Here is an 18,217-nt window from a genome sequence, read left to right on the forward strand (position 1 = left end):
ACTTCGTGGCATCTATGATTTCCTAGATGTTTTAACCCTCAGGGGACCTTAAATACCTACTTAGTTTAGAGAACTGAAAGTGCAGACTATGCCTTAGATTATAGGGCCTTAGTCAACCTGATTCATCTGTGCAGAACCAAAGTGGGCTGGTCTTTGGTGTGCAATGGGTATGAAAATGAAAATCGCCCTTCCTACAGCTTCTGTTTCATTTCCCAAGCATTCTACTATTCTGGGTAATTACCACTTCTGGCACTGGGGGAGTCAGCTACAGACCACATAATGGATGGGAAAGTATTCAAAACAATTCAGCAGGTGTAGTCATTCTCTTTCTCTACAATATTAGCCAACCCACGCTGGACTACCCACTGTTCCCTGAATGCGCCTCGTGCTTTGCGTCTTATATCTGCTCATGCAGTTCACTTGCGTAGAACTTCCCCCGCTTCAAATCTTACCTCTCTGCCTAATTCTGATTTTAACTTTTCCTTAAAGCCTGTCTAAATCATTCAGGATACTCTCTCCCTCATAAGAGCACTCACAGCGAACTTCCACTATTACAGCCCTACTGCATACTGTATTATAAATGTGCATATAACAACCTTTCGTGATTGTAACGTGCCTGAAAATAGGATGCTTTTTGGTTTTTTATTTGGTGCCCACACATAATATTTAGTACATTTTCTTATATATAATCAGTAATTCATTATATATTGAATGAACTTTTTAAATGTGACTTGCAAGATAGTTAATGTGGCAAAGCAACATTAAAGGAAATAAATCTTAAATTTTTATATGGTGGAAGATAAAGGAAAATATTTACAACATATGTATGGTTTTAATACCCAGTGTGTATGAAGAACTCATTTCAGTTGGAGAAAGAAAAAAAAACCTGAAAACTGAGCAAAAATATTAAAATGCAATTCATAAAAGAAAAAAGGTGGGTGGGGGGATGGGTGAAGTAGTGATGGTGATTTAAGGAAAGCACTTTAAGGATGAGCACCAGGGGATGTATGGAATTGTTGAATCACTGTTTTGTACACCTGAAACTAACATACCACTGTTAACTATACTGGAATTCAAATTTTAAAAAAATTTATAATAACATGCCTAATAAAGCACAAAAAGTGCAGAACCCCATTACTTACCCAAATAAATATGAGATGCTATTTGTCACCTACCACAGTAGCAGTCGTGGAAAGCACAGTGACTGTCAATATTGGCAAATTTGTGGGGAAATAAGTACTGTCATATTCTTGGTGCATGAAATATGAATGAACACTACATCTTCAAGGGGCAGTTAGGCCAAACCTATCGAAAGCCTTGAAACAACTCTTACTTGTACCTTCCATTTGTTGACTCACATACTAAGTGCCTATTACGCCCTCAGCTTTGGTATAAGACAAGATCCCTATTCTCGGCACTTTTGCTCTAATTAGGCAGGTTTTTAGATTTAAACTGAACTTGAATGTTTTTAACTTGAGTTTTTAGAAATAATGGAAAGTAAAAAGATTTGGTACCAGATACTAGATGTACCTCTGTTTTCTTACCTAAAGTTAATGAAAAACAAAACATGTATGTTCGAGCAAGTTAGGGGAGTCCTTACAGATCCGCAGTTCCTTCTCTGTCCTCAACAGCGGATACACACGAAGTGTGTGGCCATCGCCATAAAGAAGGCCCCATCGTTCTGATATGGCTCTATTCCTTACACAACTGTCTTTCTGTCTTCCTCCCGCCTCTGCCAACTATTTACTGTTTGTTCTACTACCTAGATCTTTAAAGCTTATCTTTTGCCTCATCCCCACCCCCAGTCATGCTAAATCTCCTCTCAGTCAATGGCAAATCTGTTCCTTCCAGTCGTTGGGACTCTTTTTTTTTTTTTAAGATTTTATTTGAGACAGTGAGCGAGCAAGAGAGCGAACATGAGGGGTTGGGGGGGCAAAGGGAGAGAGAGAAGCAGACTCCCCGATGAGCAGGGAGCGGGGCTGGAGGCTCCATCCTGGGACTCCAGGATCACGACCTGAGCCCCCCACCCCACCCCCCAGGCGCCCCATCTTGACTCATTCTGGATCCCTCTCTAACAGCGCATTTCAAATCTCTGCAAATCCTGACACCTTTACCTTCAAAACCTGTTAGAAAAGCAACCATTTCTCCTCTCTTCTGCCGCTACTCTGGCCAAAGCCACTGTTACCTCACTCAGATTGTTGTTTAATAGCCATCTAATTGGCTTCCCTTGATCTGCTTGCTTTCTGGCCAAAATCCCTCAATGGCTTCCATTGTTCTGTGAGGGCGTATTTGATTTGTAGTCCCTACTTCCACGCCCCGCTGCCCACATCCACGTTCAACAAGCACTTAGTATTTCCTCCCAGGGCTTTTGCATTTAACTGTTTACTTGTAAACTCCCCCCCTCCCCCTCCAGCTACAAGTCTCACTAACTTCCTTCAGTCCCTGCTGAAATATTTCATCAGAAAAGTGTTCCCCTGAACTCCCCTAAAATGACAATTCCTCACCACCCTCTCTATCCAGCTTCTCCTGCTGTATTTGTCTCCATTATATATTTGTGTACATTACGTGCCCATTTCTCCCTGCATACTGTAATATTTGTTGGGTGTCTACCTTCCTCACCCCCACCCCCACACCTCCTAAGAGCATAAGCCCCGTAGGGGCAGACTTCATTTTGTGAAGAATTCTTGGCATATAGCACATGCTTTTTTAAAAAATGTGTTGAATAGATGGATAGACCATTACTTCCAGACCTTTAGTAACTCTTGTTCCCTGCTGTGGATATCTACCCTATGTCAGTGTCTGAAAATGTGATAATCATTGCCCTGGGCAATGCCAAGTACTGTGGAAATACTACTTCCCTTCTTCCTCTTCCTCCTCCTCCTTTTCAGCAGTGTAACTGTTCTGGGAAGAATTCAGGTGTCCTTTGCACAGAAACCAAAAGCAATTGAGAGAAGTCTGCTAGATTTGAACTCACTACCCCAGGATCCCTAAAGAAAACCTAGCTAGCAGTCAAATTAGCCAATTACCTCTGTTTTTCCTAACTTTGTCATTCATGCATACACAAGGCACAGTGTGCCGGGCACTGAGGGGGATATAAAAGTAAAATGTAAGCAGAGCCTGTCCTAAATGTGCGTGTCATGTTATGATTCACATAAGCAACAGCATTACATGCTCTGACGTAGTAAGTGCCCTAAGAAGGATACTGATTATCGCCCCTTTTCAGGGTGAGATACAGCTAGCTCACTTGAGCGAAAAGCATTTGAGCTAAGACTTAAGGTAAGATTTGGATATATGGAAATGGCCTTCTAGAGTCTAGTCACAAGGAAAAGCTTAAGCAAAAGAATGGATTGGGTAAACACAAGAGATAGTCACTAATTCACTGGAAGATCATATTTGTTTTAAAAAAAAAATGGCAAAAGGTGGCAAACTTCGAATGCCAGACTGACAAACATTGTGTATTAGAAATAAGAGTTACTGAAAATACCTGACTATGAAATGACATCATTAGTTGTTGCCTTAGGATAATGAATCTAGTGGCTGTGAATAAAGGATTCACCCCAAGGTCGGTGGTGGGGGGGGGGGTTGCTGGAACCAAGGAATCCAGTTTAGGAGGTCTACAATAATCTATCCAAAATAGACGCTTGAGCATGTGTAGTAGCAATAGGAATAGAAAAGCAGGAAATCATGAAGTATACAGAGGTACAAAAATTGGCATTTGGTAGAAGGGTTTGAGAATGAAGCAAGGAAAGGGGTAGACCATGGTGGATGTGGTTTTTGAGCCTAGGTAGCCTCTCTGCAGAAATAGAAACTCCGGGAGTTGAAAAGCACACTTGAAAGGAGTTTCAAATATGTTGCATTTTAGGTGCCAAACCATGTTAAATAGAACTTGCTCTCAGTATATAAAATTAGGGAGAAGTGGGAGGCATCCACATAGAAATGACCAATGAAACTGTTTGTGGGAAGATGTAGAGAAGAGAGGCAATGAATATGAATGTGTGAATGCAGCTATATTAGGATTCTTGAAGTCTTGGAAGGTCAAGAAGAGCCAGTGAAAGTAGATTAGGATAGCTAAAATGAAGTAATTCGGAGACTCAATAGAAAACATAAGAATAAAAAATTTTTTCGAGTAAACAATAAAAAGTGTACAAAGTACTCTGCCCCAGAATACTTCAGTTAACCACCTCTCAGCAACCTATATCACAAAAGGTTGGCTTCTGAGGCGCTTTCTACCTCTTTTTGAACAATGGTGATTGCACTGTCATTTTTACTCCCTAACAACATTATTAGAATACTTACAGTGTAATCAGTTTAAAACAGAGATGTTTAAAATAAGACTTTGGGTGGCACAAGTAAATGTAAATATGTAGACACACATACATTGAAGCAAAATGGGGGTGGGGGAGTGGGGAAAGACTGGTCTTTGAGAAATTTAGGCTTTCAATAACCTTGAATCCGAATTATTCCCTGGGTCCGTTTATAATGAGACAGAATGAATCTATACTTGCATTTCTTCTGTCCCTCACACTTATTTTCATTCATACTCACTTCGTGTCCTTCACAAACCGTGCTGAGTGCCCTGCACAGCACAGAGACACGTTTCCCTAACCAGTAGGCTCTTTCAATTGCACTCCTCGATTTGATTTTAATAGCCTCCTTAGAACCCTTTAAATTACTGCTTTAGAAGCCATTAATGATACATCCGGTCTCTGCACCGAATACATTATTTTAAAGGCAATGTTTGATTTTAAAACTGAAGAGGGGTTCCCTGGCCTCCCAACGTCTCCCTCGTCTTGCTCGAGACCCGAGTGTCCTTTGTGAAAATTGTATTTTCGGTACAGTACATTTAGATGTTTTTTCCAAGAAAGACTTCCACTTTTTTTTCTCCACCTAGCCTGGAACATGTTCTGGATACTTTCAGTCGACGACACAGGAGCTCTCCAGCTAGGGAGTGGACGCCCTCGTCAACCTTCGCAAGCAATTCTCAGTTCCCACTTCCATTCGGAAGGGAGGGCCCCTCCCTCCCCTCTCCTCAGCGCCCCCCCGCCCCAGCCTTCTCCTGACCCTCTGCGGTCTACGTCCCCTCATCGCCGACCCGCGCGGCGGGGAGCCTCCCAGGGCGGCGGCGACGCGGGAGTGGAGGGGGGCGCGGAGCCGAGGGGCCAGGATGGGCGGACACAACGCGCCGCGCCGAGGTGGGCTGGGGACGGCAAGAAGCCCACCGAGGAGGCGGGGACGCGGAGCCGGGGTCCCCGGGAGCGCCGCCGTGCCGGGCGGTGGGGAGGGAAGAGGGGACCCGGGGCGGCGTGCGTGGACCTTGTCCGCACGCTCCCGCCGCCTCCGCCACGGTCCCCAGGTCGCTCCCCGCCTCTCCCCACCCTCCGAGGGCCGTTGGTACAGTCCCGCCGACTCCGAGAGCTTAAAAAGGGCCGGGCCGCCGGACCCAGCCGACTCGGTCCTGATTTGTGCGCGCGGCGAGTTCTACCGCGAGCCCGGATCCGCCACGCTGCTGGGGGACCTGGGGGTGCCTCTTGATATCTTGGTGGGGAGCTCTTTAGCTGTGGCGCTCGAGCGTCTGGGGGTTGTGTGTGTGTGTGTGTGTGTGTGTGTGTGTGTGTGTGTGCGCCCCCGCGCGCGCAGCTGTGCAGCCAGCAGCTGAGGTCCCTCGCCCCCCGCTCCCCCGCGCTCAGCCCAGCAGAGAGCCGCGCGCGCCGCCAGCCCGGCGAGGGATGGAGCAGACCGAGGTGCTCAAGCCGCGGACCCTGGAGGATCTGATCCGCATCCTGCACCAGCTCTTCGCCGGCGAGGAGGTCAACGTGGAGGAGGTGCAGGCGGTCCTGGAAGCCTACGAGAGCGACCCCGCCGAGTGGGCGGCGTACGCCAAGTTCGACCAGTACCGGTGAGCGCGCCCTAGCCCCGGCCCCGAGAGCTCGGGCGCAGGTCTCCGACGCCCCGCGGCGCCCACCCTCCGGCCGCTCGCCAGCCTTTTTCCCGCAGCCCCGCGCTGCGCCTTCTCGCCCTCGAGCCGCAGGGCTGGCGCTCGGCGCTTTGGTCCAAAGGCGGAGCATCCCGGCCTGGCCGGAGACTGCGGAAGGCTCCGGGCGCGGAGGCCACTGCACCGCTGTAAAGTGTTTTGTCCCCTTCTCGCCGGTCCATCCGGACGCTTCCAAACCTCCGCTCCTTCTCTCGGCCTCGGAAGCTGTGCTCTTTCCTCCGGCTTGCTCCCTCGCCTCGGGCGCGGCGGTGCGGGGAGACCCCCCCCCCGCCGCGGTGGCCCCACGCGCTTGGGCTTTCCCCGGCCCGCCGCCCCTGGGGGACGGAGCGTGCTCCCTGGAGAGAACTCCATCAGCCATCCCAAGAAAGGGGTGGCGGTGGAGGACACAGTCCCCCGAGCCAGTTCTCCATCAGTCGGTCGCCCGCGGCCGGGCACCTGCCAACAGCCATTTTTGCCACGATAAAATAGCTGCTTTCAGCTCATGCTGACCCTCCCAGACCCATTTAACTTGCCGGGCTGTGGGGTTATTTCCACCCACTCTCAGGGTTGTGAATTCAAGGAGTGCTTCCCTTTCAGCCCCCAGGCAATATGCTTTCTCGAATCCTTAGTTCTGAGGCTCTGGAATGTAAATGGGAGACCGCTGCTTCCCAGATGTGCTGGAGTGAGATGGTCCTTTGCAGCTCTGGCTTCGTGATATAAGTAAAAATGAATCTCTCTACCAATCCTCTAGCGCCGGAAGTAAAACCTGATCCCCCCTGAAGGGTGAGGGTTTTCTGTTCTGAAGGGCAGCTAGCGATTCAGTCTTTATGGCTGGTTGGGCTGAGGGTAGGCAGAGAACAAATACTTGAAAGATAAGAATAAGCAGAGATTGTTTTCCTTGGGAGCAGTTCCTTTTAGTCACCCTACCTAAACATAGGTAAGTGTGTTTGTCGGCAAGGGCTGTTTCCTCTGTATTTTAGGATTTGAAATACAACAGCGAAGCCTGTTTAAGATCCCATTTTCCACTTGTACGTGGCTCCAGGAAATTCCTTTGGTTCCTATCCTTCTGTGGCTACCAGTAAAGCTAGCAGAGTCCACTTTTTAATTTTGCGGCTAGCTCCAAGTGAGGGCTTATTCTGGGCCAGGTACTCTTCCAGGCAGTTTAATACACCATATTAACTCATTTATCTCATGACACCTCTGTGAGATAGGTACAATTCTTACCCAACTGTTTTACAGATGAGGAATGGTAGGCAATAAAAAGGTTGGATTACCTGCACTGGGTCAGACTTCTTTCAGGTAGGAGCCCCGAGAGTCAAATTAGCATCATTATTCCGAGTCCTCACTCCAAACAACCACTAACCTTCCAGCTGATGCGTGGCGCCTGCCCTCAGCCTAGATAGATCATTGACCAAGTGAAATTCAGCAACCACGGTAGGCTGGAAGGGCTCTGAATCTTTAGAACAATGGCATTTCCGGGGGCTTTCAGTTCCTCTTGATTGATAAGCTCTGAGTCACTTGAAATGCAACACAAGCATTTGTGTTGATCTATACCCAGGCATCTGGAAGTGCAACTAAAATAATGATGCAGTCCTGGGTGGGCAGCTGGGGCAGTGTGGAGGGAGAGATGTAGGACAGTGCAAATTATTTTGATAGTATTTTTTTTGCATGGCATAGGTGTCCAGCACTGCAAAGGATTCTGATCTCTGACCTTGGGAAAGCCAGTGCAGACAAACCAAGACAGAATGTTCTAGTGTGAGCCAGATGGTAACGTCTCTGGAAATAGCTCCAGAGAGGCAAGGGGGGTGACCCCAAGACTGGTAGAGAGAGAAAAAGAGTATCCTGACACCAAAAGTGGAGTTTATTGGGAATTAAAGGCTGTGTGCACAGCCCCTTGCGAGGTCATCAAGGGCTACCAAGTAAGGATGACTGACATCTAAAAAGCACTTACTAATCACCTTTCTCTCCGTGCTCCCGCTCTGCCAGCACCTGGCCTCCTGCCTGGGGAGGAAGAGGGAGGAAGGGGCATTCAGGACATAAACGAACAGATGACCGTGTGATCAAACACTCCCCCAAATATGGGAGAAAGATTCCTTGTCTTAAAAAATCTAAGTGAATGTCATGATTTATATCAAACTTTGCTAACTAGATGGTGTGGATGGTACCTTTTCGACCAAGAGAAACTTTAAAAGTGGGTTTTGGTTTTTGTTTTACTGATGGTGTGCTTGTGGTCCTTTCGATTTGGGATTTTTTGTGGCCAGTTACTGGTTTCTCCTGGAAAAGGTTTAGAGTGTTATTTACTTCCCTATGGAGTGTCCTTTGTTGTATACTTAAGTCAATCCCCACCCTATTTGTGGAGGAATTTTCCATTATGAGTGCTTTTGAATGTGGTTTGTGTCTGGGTTATAGCAAATACTAAGGAGAATTCTAGAAACAGCTATTTAATGAAACCTTGTTTCTTACGTTCTGGTTTAGCTACAGGGAGGAAGGAAAAAAAAAAAAATAGCAACATTCTTGCCTAGAGCAGTAATGTACTTTGTAAATACCTCTGTAAGAAACATTCTTTTTATCAGTTTGAGGCTGTCAGGAGGAGAATCAAGGAATTTGCTCCCCCCCCTTACCTTTTTTGTGCCATTAATTAAAACAGAGCAGTTATAAACGTGGTGATACAAAATACAAAAATGTCCAAAATGACCTGAAAAAATGACTTGTTTTCATTTGTGCTGGATTTTTCTAATTAGAAAACCACATTTAAAGTTGTTTAGAGGTAGAAATATTCACTTTTGTAAGTGAGCCGTACTTAGTGACACACTTCTTTTTCCCAATGCATATTTCATCAACCAGATTCAAACTTCTGAATACCTTCCTTTCAGGTATACTCGAAATCTTGTGGATGAAGGAAATGGAAAATTCAACCTAATGATTCTGTGTTGGGGTGAAGGACATGGCAGGTAATACAGTTAATTCATTTGCAGATGCTTAGTCGATGATCTAGTCCAGCCTAAGAAAAGGCCAGTACCAGAATGGCTACAGGTCTTGGGAGCATTAACAAATTTCATGATACAGTTATTTGTTCAAAATGTCCCAACAGAAATTCTCATGGGAATTAACATCAGGGGTTTAGGCATACACCATGTATACCAAAACCAGCCCCCCAAATGAGTAGTAAATCGAAGGAGGTAGTAACCAGTTTAACTTAATCTCTCTCTCTCTCTCTGTGTCTTCTGTAGAGTTAAATGTATACGGAATTTTGCTAAAACTTGACCTTTGTGGTGCTTTGAAGTCTGTAAACAGTTATGGGACCAAAGACAAAAGGGTCCACATTTGGACCCAGAAGAGCAATTCACAAATTCAGAAAATTTCTTGCTACTTCAAGTTAATTGTTTACTGTCTTTGCCTTTTTTTACTTTCTTTTTAGTTTTTTTATGTAGAGGGCAAGGCAGCTTAAACTAATACCAATTCTTTGAAACTTGGTTCCTTAATTTGTCCCTAGTTTCTACACTTGTGAGTATTGTTATCTCTGTAAACAGATCCTTCTCGGGCTTTTGAGAATGGTAAAAACAATACTGGCAGACCCGTTTTTGATGGGAGAGAGGAGACCTGAATTTATGAGATTTGGGGGGAGTTAGGTCTATAGAGGATTTTACTCATACAGAATGGCATTGTTTTCATTCATTCAATATTTTTTTGAAAGCAGATTATGTCAAGAGTAGGACTAGGCTCTGTGGGTTTAGGAAATGAGTTCTTATGGTTTTATGCATTCAACATAGAAGATAAATGCTAATAACATACAGGCTCATACCTTTTATTAGCCTAAGGTTACATGAATAAATATTTTCTGCAAATCCAATATACTTCCGTTCTCCCTCCATTGTTGGGAGTTAATCACAGGTAGGGTACTCTAAATCTACAAAATATTAACATGATGGCAGTAAAACGTCTGGGTGTTAACACACATACCTTTTGTCCCCCAAAGGCAGGAGAAAAGAGAAAAGGCCTGGGGGGCAAAAAAACCCACTATAAAGTGATCTTACAAGTGTGATGCAGTTATGAGAGATGATTATCTTTATCCTTTCTCAAATTTCTCTGAGGTTTTATAATCGAGTTGTAGCCCAGCTTAATTGAGTTCTTAAAAGCTGTGTCTTGCAGAAGATAAAAGGTTGCTGGTTTTGTATTTCTGTTATCAAAGTAGTAGTACAACCCGATTTTTAAAAACGCACTGTTCTGTACTTCGGTCATGCATCAGCATTGCACCCCGTATATGCACTGATACGGAAGACATAGTATGTTACGTGTTGCCCTGAACGCTGTTAATTACAAATCGATGACATTTACAAAGCCAGCTGAAATGGTTTGTGACCCGTCCTCTCGACAGTATGCAGCAGTAATCAGCTCTGGGCAGAGTGTTATGCGGCTCTGGGTGCTGCTGGACCATCCCCTGAGTTCCGTTGTCTTTTTGTGTCTATATTAGCAGTATCCATGATCACACCGACTCCCACTGCTTTCTGAAGATGCTGCAGGGAAATCTAAAGGAGACCTTATTTGCCTGGCCTGACAAAAAATCCAACGAGATGATCAAGAAGTCTGAAAGAATCTTGAGAGAAAACCAGTGTGCCTACATCAACGGTAACTAACATCGAATACCTTTTTCTAAGGGCAAGTGGGAAAAGCCTTGAACTCCCTTCTGAAATACTGCTTACTTGCCCACGTCCAGCAGACTTTGGTTCATGGAGTCATGGTTTCAGATACTTGGAAAATGATCTAAAAGCAGTAGGTTTTGTTTTTTTTAAGCTTTGCATCTGAGTTAGAATCACTTTATTCAAAATACGTGCAGTAGATGCACTGAAAAGTCATTTCCTGCCAAGTCTGAGGACAGTTAGCATCGAATATGAATTTACAAAAGTAGAGTCTTTTATTTTTATTTTTGTTAAAGATTTTATTTTTGAGTGATCTCTACACCCAACATGGGGCTCAAACCCACAACCCTGAGGTCAAGAGGCGCACGCTCTGTGGCCTGAGCCAGCCAGGCGCCCCAAAAGTAGATTCTCTTAATAAGGGAGTGAGGCCAGGTTGGAAATATTAGTCTTTGTGTTAGAAAATGTAAGGAAATGTTCTGGAAATGATTAAGAATGCTGGCTAGTCCCTGTTTTTATAAAATACATACAGCAGACTTAAAAGCATGTTCTCAAGGGAATCTTTATAGAGCACATTATTTACCAGTGATTTATAGATCTCTACCAAGAATTCATTCTTTCTCCTAAATGTGATCTGGGAGAGCCAGATGCTTTTCAGAAGAGGCTGTGATTAACATCTGTATTTCTAAAGGAGATAGTCACTTTCCAAAAAGCCTGTTAAAGGTGGTGGGAGATCATTTTTGATTCCCATTTATAGATGAGATTGCCAACATACAGGAACAATAAATAACTCGTCTGAGGTCACTCAGCTTTTAAGTGCCCGTCAGGATTTGAACTCAAGCCATTTGATTCCAAAGCCCGTACTCTTAATTGGGATGCCATCCCATTGATGTAAAATAAAATATTACAGAGATTTTTTTCTGGCCATGCAACTTTTTTCTTGTATCTTAAAGTCCCATATTAGTTTTGACACTTGACCTGAATTTGTTCATTAGTTTAAGAATGTAAGCCACTTACAAAGGTCAGATCGTATGGGAAATTTTCTCCCCCATTCACAAAACACAAAGGGGTCCATTTCTTATGTGGCGGGAAGCTTTTATCTGAGGGTTGGTATATATAAGACATACCAAATTTCCTGGAACAATTTTGTTGCCTGTATTCCTCCCAGTGAAGCCAAAAAGCCTTTCAGAATAATTGCTTTCAGCTAGAGTCCCAGAGTCTTTGTGAAACTAGATTAGGTCTTAAAGAGGAGGTAAGCTTTTTTTCAAGGGTCTTCAGTGCAAAACCTATAGGAGCCAAGCAGGTAAGGTAAGTGAGTCATACAGGCCAAGAATAAGGCTGTGGGTCCTGGTGTGTGCAGGCCACACTGTCTAAGGGGGACAGTGATGGCCACTCAGTTCCAGCCACATGGTTCAAATTCCTTTTCCACCGAAGTGGGAAATTCTGATTTTTCTGGGAAATTTTGCCAGTCGGTAAAATATTGGGTGGGAAAAGCTAAATATTTCTGTAGACGAATTGCCCATAAGATGAAAAGCCTTGAGAGTTCAACTCTTGATTTTTACCGATGCAGGAGGGGTGCAGATGGATACTGATGGTGGAAACGGTGTTTCGAGTACAGGGAAGAATGTGAGGGAAGGGAAGTCACAATCATTACAAAGAATGAAAAGTTCCGGAATGGTCTTGCTAGAGACAAGGGAGAATGGGCTTGGACAGGAGTAGGAAGAGAGTAGAGGGAGATGAGGGCCTGGGGCCTCCAAAACCAGCTGAAAGTAAGAGTTTGCTTTGGTCAGTAGAATTTTATTGGGAGTATCTTGATGGATTCCGTAGCAGTGTGCAACACGGGGTGGAGAAAAAAGAAAGTTGAGACAAGGAGACCAAATTACATAAAGGCAAATGGTAGACATGCCTAGACCAAACTGGCATCGGTAAGTATCACCAAGAAAGGTCCAAGGTTATTGTGAGAGATGGTACACCATGGGCATAAGGAAAGGAGGCAAAGACGGGTGGATGGACGGATGGATGGATGGATGGATGGATGGGCGGGTGGATGGATGGATGGATGCTGGGATTATTAACAGTAGATACCAGACAAGAGTTTCAGGGGCTTCTCTAAAGGACGATGACTAGGTTTTGTGGGGGCTGTGACTGCAGGATTGTGCAGCTTGCATTGAGTAGTGTATGCGCTTGCAATTGGAGAAACAAACAATTTGTGTAAGGGTGGCCATCTCTCAAGAATGTAGAACTTAGGTTCAAAAGTGTGCTTAAGCTGGTCTGTCATGAGCAGTAAGCTATAGAACCACAAAGTCTGCGTATCCGAGAATTACGTCCCATTTTGGGAAATGAGGAAAACGGCTAAAGATCCCAGAAGTTGTGAGTTGTTGGAAGGTGGTCTAACTATAGCTGGGATAGAACCTCAGTCTTCACCTTCTAGGCTTTGCTTTTGTCTTATACGAGCTCATGGAGCCAGATCATAAAGTATAAATCATAATTTGGTGCCTACCTTAACTACACTAATTAACACTGAATTCCTTCCTTGATTACACCTCAAACTCTCTCCTAACGAGAAATTTTTTCTCAACATATTTTTGAGTATTTTCTCTTTCCTCTCTTCCCTCCCTCCCCTCCTTCCTTCCTTCTTTCCTTCCTCTCCCCCAGGGCCCTTAGACTTACTTCAATGTGAATTGATCAGTCTCTCAGCCAGGGCTCACCTGCCATTCTGGGGTCCCCTCACATCATGCAGGCTTTCCCTGTGCTCCTTCCCATTACTGATCCCCTTTTTTCCTGATCACTTGTCTGCTTCCTTCTTGGTTCGTGCTCTTATTTTGGTGGAAGATATCTTCATTGGCTCTATGAGAAAGAAAGGGTTCATGGAAAGTAAGTTTTTGAGACCTCATGTATCTAAAAATCTCTGTTCTACCCTCACAACTTGATTGGTAAGTTAGCCTGATGTGGAATTAGGACCTAGGATCTTCTCTCAGAACTATGAAGGTAATCCCTTGACTTTTTGTTTCCAATCTGTCTTCTTTTTGAAAGCCTGGTGCCATTCTGATTCTTGAATCTTTCTGTATAATTATTTTTTCTTTCTAGAAACTTTGGAATGTTCTCTTTTGGTATCTTTTCCTATCCCCAGTATTACAGTCCTGTACCTTGATTCATGACTCTCATTCATTGTGTTGGGTAGTCTGTGGGTTCTTTCATTCTGGAAATCTGTGTCCCTCTAGTCAAGAAAATATTCTCAAGTTATTTCTTTGGGGTTTTGTTTGGTTTTGGTGTTTTGGTTCTGTTTCTGAACCTCTTATTGCTCAGATATGAAACCTCCTGAACTAGCCATCTGATTTTTTTTTTCTTTCCTATTTTCTCTTTTTATTTCTCTGTTCTTTGAGTCTTTTCTAGCTTCCTCAGTTTTTCTTCCAACCTTTCTATTCAGGTTTTTGTTTCAGCTATTTCTTTTTGTTTCTGAAAGCTCCTTTTGTTCTCTGGTCCTTTTTGTGGTATTGAGCTTCTCTCTCTGAGGATATTAATCATAAAAAAATTTTTAAGTCTTCTCCTGAGCAGTGTCTGTTTCAAGGGTCTGCATTTTGGTGGGGGCGGGGTGTGCTCTGGACCCTGTCTTTACTACTGGAGGCCTTGCTCAGTTGTCTCGTGGCCTTGGCTGTATGCTAATATTTGAAACTGGGGACAAAAAAGAAGTTAACTGGTAGCTCTGAACACATGGATGGTGTGTGTCAACTAGACTTCCCTCCAGGATAATCTGGCAGACATTTCTCCTTGAGGAACAACCAGTAGAGATACCTTGAAGAGCTTTGTTCTAGAGCCGATCAGATCCCTGAGAAGGTGCTTCCCATCTCCTGTCGGGCTGGGGAGGAGGGTGGTGGTGGGGGAATCCTGTCTGGCAGCATTCTGGCAGCTAGGTGGGGAAGAAAGCAGGGATCGTACCATTCAGTAGGTAAATGATCACTTAGGTCACCTGGTAACATCACCTGTTTTTCACCTGGTATCCACCGGTCCTGAGTTCATGTGTTAGACTCTTTCTAGAGTATAGATCTCAGACTTGTACTCAGGGGAATGAGGGAGAGAAGTGGTAAAAGGGATTTGAGCCTCTACTTAATAGGCTTGCAACCAGTTCTTGGATTTTTCGCCCCATCTTCATCCTCATTTCCAGAAGCTGCCATCCCTGAGCTGTTGATACATAGATACAGATATGATATCAAGATGGAAGTCAGGTTAATTTGGGGCTCTCCTCACGGGGAGCTAAGGATTTAGCTTTCTGTCCTTGGCAAAGCCATTCATCTACTTTCAAGCCCTCAAACTTTTACGCTTTCATTGATGTTTTCTATTTTCCCATTGGTGTTGGGTTTTTTTGTGTTTTTTTTTTTGGTCTTTGTGGGTTGATGCCTTTTTAAAATTGTTCTAATACAATTGTAGGGGGGTTTCGGGAAAGAGTAGAGGACACATTGCTTACGATCTTTAACTGGGAAGTCCCTTTGAAGTGACTGCTTGTCTGTATCAGATTGATTTATGATCTCACGTGGTTGGCAGAACTTTTGCCGGCACCTGTCAGTCATCTCAGCTCCTTTGTCCGCTTCTCCTTCCTGGGTGTCATGTAGATTCCATCGGCTTACATCGAGTAGAGAACATTAGCCACACGGAACCCGCCGTGAGCCTTCACTTGTACATCCCGCCGTTTGATACGTGCCATGCCTTTGATCAAAGAACAGGACATAAAAACAAAGTCACCATGACATTCCATAGCAAATTTGGAATCAGGACTCCGTTTGTAAGTAGAAGTTCTCTCTCCTGGGATTAAGTGCTCTGTGGGTCGGCAACGTGACCCTGTACGCATTGAGGTTTTTTTTGGTCCCAGATACTATCCGAATGTCTCGCAGTAAGTATTCTTGAAGTGAAGACTGAGAGCAACTTTAATGTGGGGGAGGGGACCCTTATATCCTAAGTCTTTTCTTTAATTTGGGAGAGGTCATTTGCCACTTATATTTTTTTAAGAACATAAATTAGATGCAAAGAGTTATGTGTGGCGAAACTTAAAAGTGTATGCTCTTTCCTAAAGAAGATGTTCCTTCATTTCTTAGAGAAATAAGAATAAAAACTATTATTTGATGTTCACTGCTTCTGCTGTGACTTAATGTTCACAGGCCTATGAACTAGAACAACACAGATCACGCGCATAGTTAACCTTCCCAAAGTCAAGGCCCTATTCTGAGTGCCAGGCTGCTTTTTCTTGGAGCAGTGCTATTTTTTAGGCCACGAGTCAGTGAGAGTAGAGTCTGGTAATGTGTTCTCCTGGAGGAATAAGTGTTTCCCCCTGAAAACAATCAGGTGGCCAACCGTGATCGGGTATGGCCAGTCTTCTCCCGCTGGTGAAATACATTGGCCATTCAGGGGAACGGTCTGGAATTCATAACGAGAATGTCCAGAGATAGACAATGCCTGAAAACCAGTACTGGAAACTATCCTCACAAATCTTAAGAAAGTACCGCCTCGGAGGGAAGCGAGGGCAGAATTTTTTCAGGTGATTGCCCAGCCTCGTTGTCTGCATTCCAATCCCCAAGAGATAGTCTTACCACAGGAACAAAACAACAGGGCTCCCCGGCCAAAGCCAAGTTTTCATACATGGCTAGAAAAGCAAGGACTCCTTCGGAACCGGCTGAAAGTTCTTGTGTAAAGATTCTTACACAACTTTCTTTGTCTCTTATAGACAGCTTCAGGATCCCTGGAGAACAACTAAGGAGCACCAAATCCTCTAAGGTTTTAGCTTAAGGTCTGCTAAAAGTTTTGCCCCGGACAGGGATGCCTCCAGCAGCTGCTGTCCATAATACACTTTACGAAGCCAATACTTAGATCTCCCGCAAGGCAGATGCTAATTGTCAAGCACTGAGCAAGCAGATAGTACTCCAAGCTACTGCAGAAGAAAAATCACACACTAAAGGAAAAACGGGCTCGTAATTGTAAAGGCCAATTCAAGTGCTGTCCTGGTTTTATCCTCTGAATTCAGTGGAACTGTATGGGGGGAATGTCAATGAATGTCAACAATTCAATGAAGATTTTTAGAGCTTTTGGAAACCCTTTGGTCTCTGAATTGTAATTAGCAATAAATAAAAACAAGAAACCACAGACATCAGATGCTTGCCTTGTTACTTGGAGGACTAAATGTAGGTGTCTTTTGTATCCCTCGTATGTTCTCAATATTTGCAGAGATTTTTTTGAATCTATGGATTTTATTTTTTCAGTCTTACTTGACAAATTCCTGTCCGATAAGTAGCAGGATATTGTAGACAGAGAAACTCAAGGCACTTTGCCATTTGGTAATGAAAGGGAGGGCAGAAGATTTTAGGGAACTACCTGTACCCCTAAAACCAGGCCAAACCAAAAACACAAACTCATGTCTAATGTGTCCAGTGGTCCTAGTCAAAGACTTTGTATAACCACTAAAATTGCCAAATGATTTTAATAAAACTGGATTTGAATACAATTCAGAGTTGTCTTTCTGTTTAACTTGATTGGAATTTCATTTAATTCATACTTTCTTAGATTTCGATGGGGTACCAAAAGCATGCAAAAGATGCTTTTATGAGATAAGGTGTTGAGAGGGCCAAAAAAAAAAAAAAAGCATTCAAAGCAGCTTACCTTTTTGTGCTTCACATGCCTTCACTAAATGGCCAGAGATACCAAGTCCAGGGCCTCTGGCCCCTGTGTGGTTGGCCAATATGAGCAGTTTTGCCTGAAAATAATGTGTGGGTCTGTCTGTGTTTCAATGGGAATTGTTCCCAGCATTTAAAAATAAGAGATTTCATAGAACAACGTGTAGATTTCCAGCTTCTTGAAAATTTGACATCCCTCCATTGCATTTTTTTTTTTTAAGATTTTATTTATTTATTTGACAGAGAAAGACACAGCGAGAGAGGGAACACAAACGGGGAGTGGGAGAGGGAGAAGCAGGCTCCCCGCCGAGCAGGGAGCCCGATGCGGGACTCGATCCAGGGACTCCAGGATCATGACCTGAGCCGAAGGCAGTCGCTTAACCAACTGAGCCACCCAGGCGCCCCTGCATTGCATTTTCATTGATGTCAGCTGGGCTCAGATCTGCCCCTTCCAGTGGGGCTACCGCTCCGGTCTGGCCCACCGTCCAGCTTGCTTGTTTGTCCTGTTGATGTTACCTACAAAGACCGCATATGTATTTTGAGTTTGCTGCTCCGACTTCCGGCAGTCATTTTAGGAAGACCTGTCATAATCTTGGAATTGATTATTTCCAGAAACTTACTCAGAAAGTAAAGTCCTTTGAAGGTGGTTCTATGTAGATCGTTGCTTGGTTCTTGACACCATCTTATAGAATTATTTATATCTTTATGACATCTTTGTTTCCCTCTCATCTTTGAGAAGGATGGTAACCACTTCCTGAGTGCTTACTACATGGTAGGCATTGTTACAAGTTGTTTAGAGGTACTAACTTCTGGGAAATTTCTTCATGTATTAGGTCATGTGTTGCTGCTCCTTTACATACTGCTGCTTTGACACCTTTTACCACAGACTTAGTGGCTTAAAGCAACACAGATTTATTTTCCTGGAGCTCCATGGGTCAGAAGTCTGTTTCACAGCA

The 18,217-nt window shown here is 44.1% G+C and overlaps 1 protein-coding gene across 4 annotated transcripts; it reads left to right on the forward strand.

The window, feature by feature from the left end:
• Positions 1–5,078: 5,078 nt before the first annotated feature.
• Positions 5,079–17,092, forward strand: CDO1 (cysteine dioxygenase type 1). Of its 4 annotated transcripts, none has more exons than XM_081827222.1 (6): positions 5,079–5,192; positions 5,696–5,896; positions 8,845–8,922; positions 10,443–10,597; positions 15,213–15,382; positions 16,319–17,092. In XM_081827222.1, the coding sequence occupies exons 2-6, from the start codon at positions 5,727–5,729 to the stop codon at positions 16,346–16,348; spliced, it is 603 nt and encodes a 200-aa protein (XP_081683348.1). In that variant the 5' UTR covers positions 5,079–5,192; positions 5,696–5,726; the 3' UTR covers positions 16,349–17,092. The 4 variants fall into 4 exon arrangements, with proteins under 4 accessions (XP_081683348.1, XP_081683350.1, XP_081683351.1 ...); XM_081827224.1 differs by lacking the exon at positions 5,079–5,192 and adding an exon at positions 5,391–5,539; XM_081827225.1 differs by lacking the exon at positions 5,079–5,192 and adding an exon at positions 5,439–5,581 and having other exon boundaries at positions 5,700–5,896.
• Positions 17,093–18,217: the final 1,125 nt, after the last annotated feature.

This window comes from Leptonychotes weddellii, chromosome 7 (assembly GCF_054177405.1).
Source record: "Leptonychotes weddellii isolate Sample4059 chromosome 7, ASM5417740v2, whole genome shotgun sequence".
NCBI lineage: Eukaryota > Metazoa > Chordata > Mammalia > Carnivora > Phocidae > Leptonychotes > Leptonychotes weddellii.

Excerpts from the sequence above, each read along its gene's own strand:
- CDO1 (XM_081827222.1), top strand. The coding sequence starts at position 5,727 with ATGGAGCAGACCGAGGTGCTCAAGCCGCGGACCCTGGAGGATCTGATC. Across the intron at positions 5,897-8,844 it reads GCCAAGTTCGACCAGTACCG|GTATACTCGAAATCTTGTGG; the intron begins GTGAGCGCGCCC and ends CCTTCCTTTCAG. Across the intron at positions 10,598-15,212 it reads CCAGTGTGCCTACATCAACG|ATTCCATCGGCTTACATCGA; the intron begins GTAACTAACATC and ends GGTGTCATGTAG.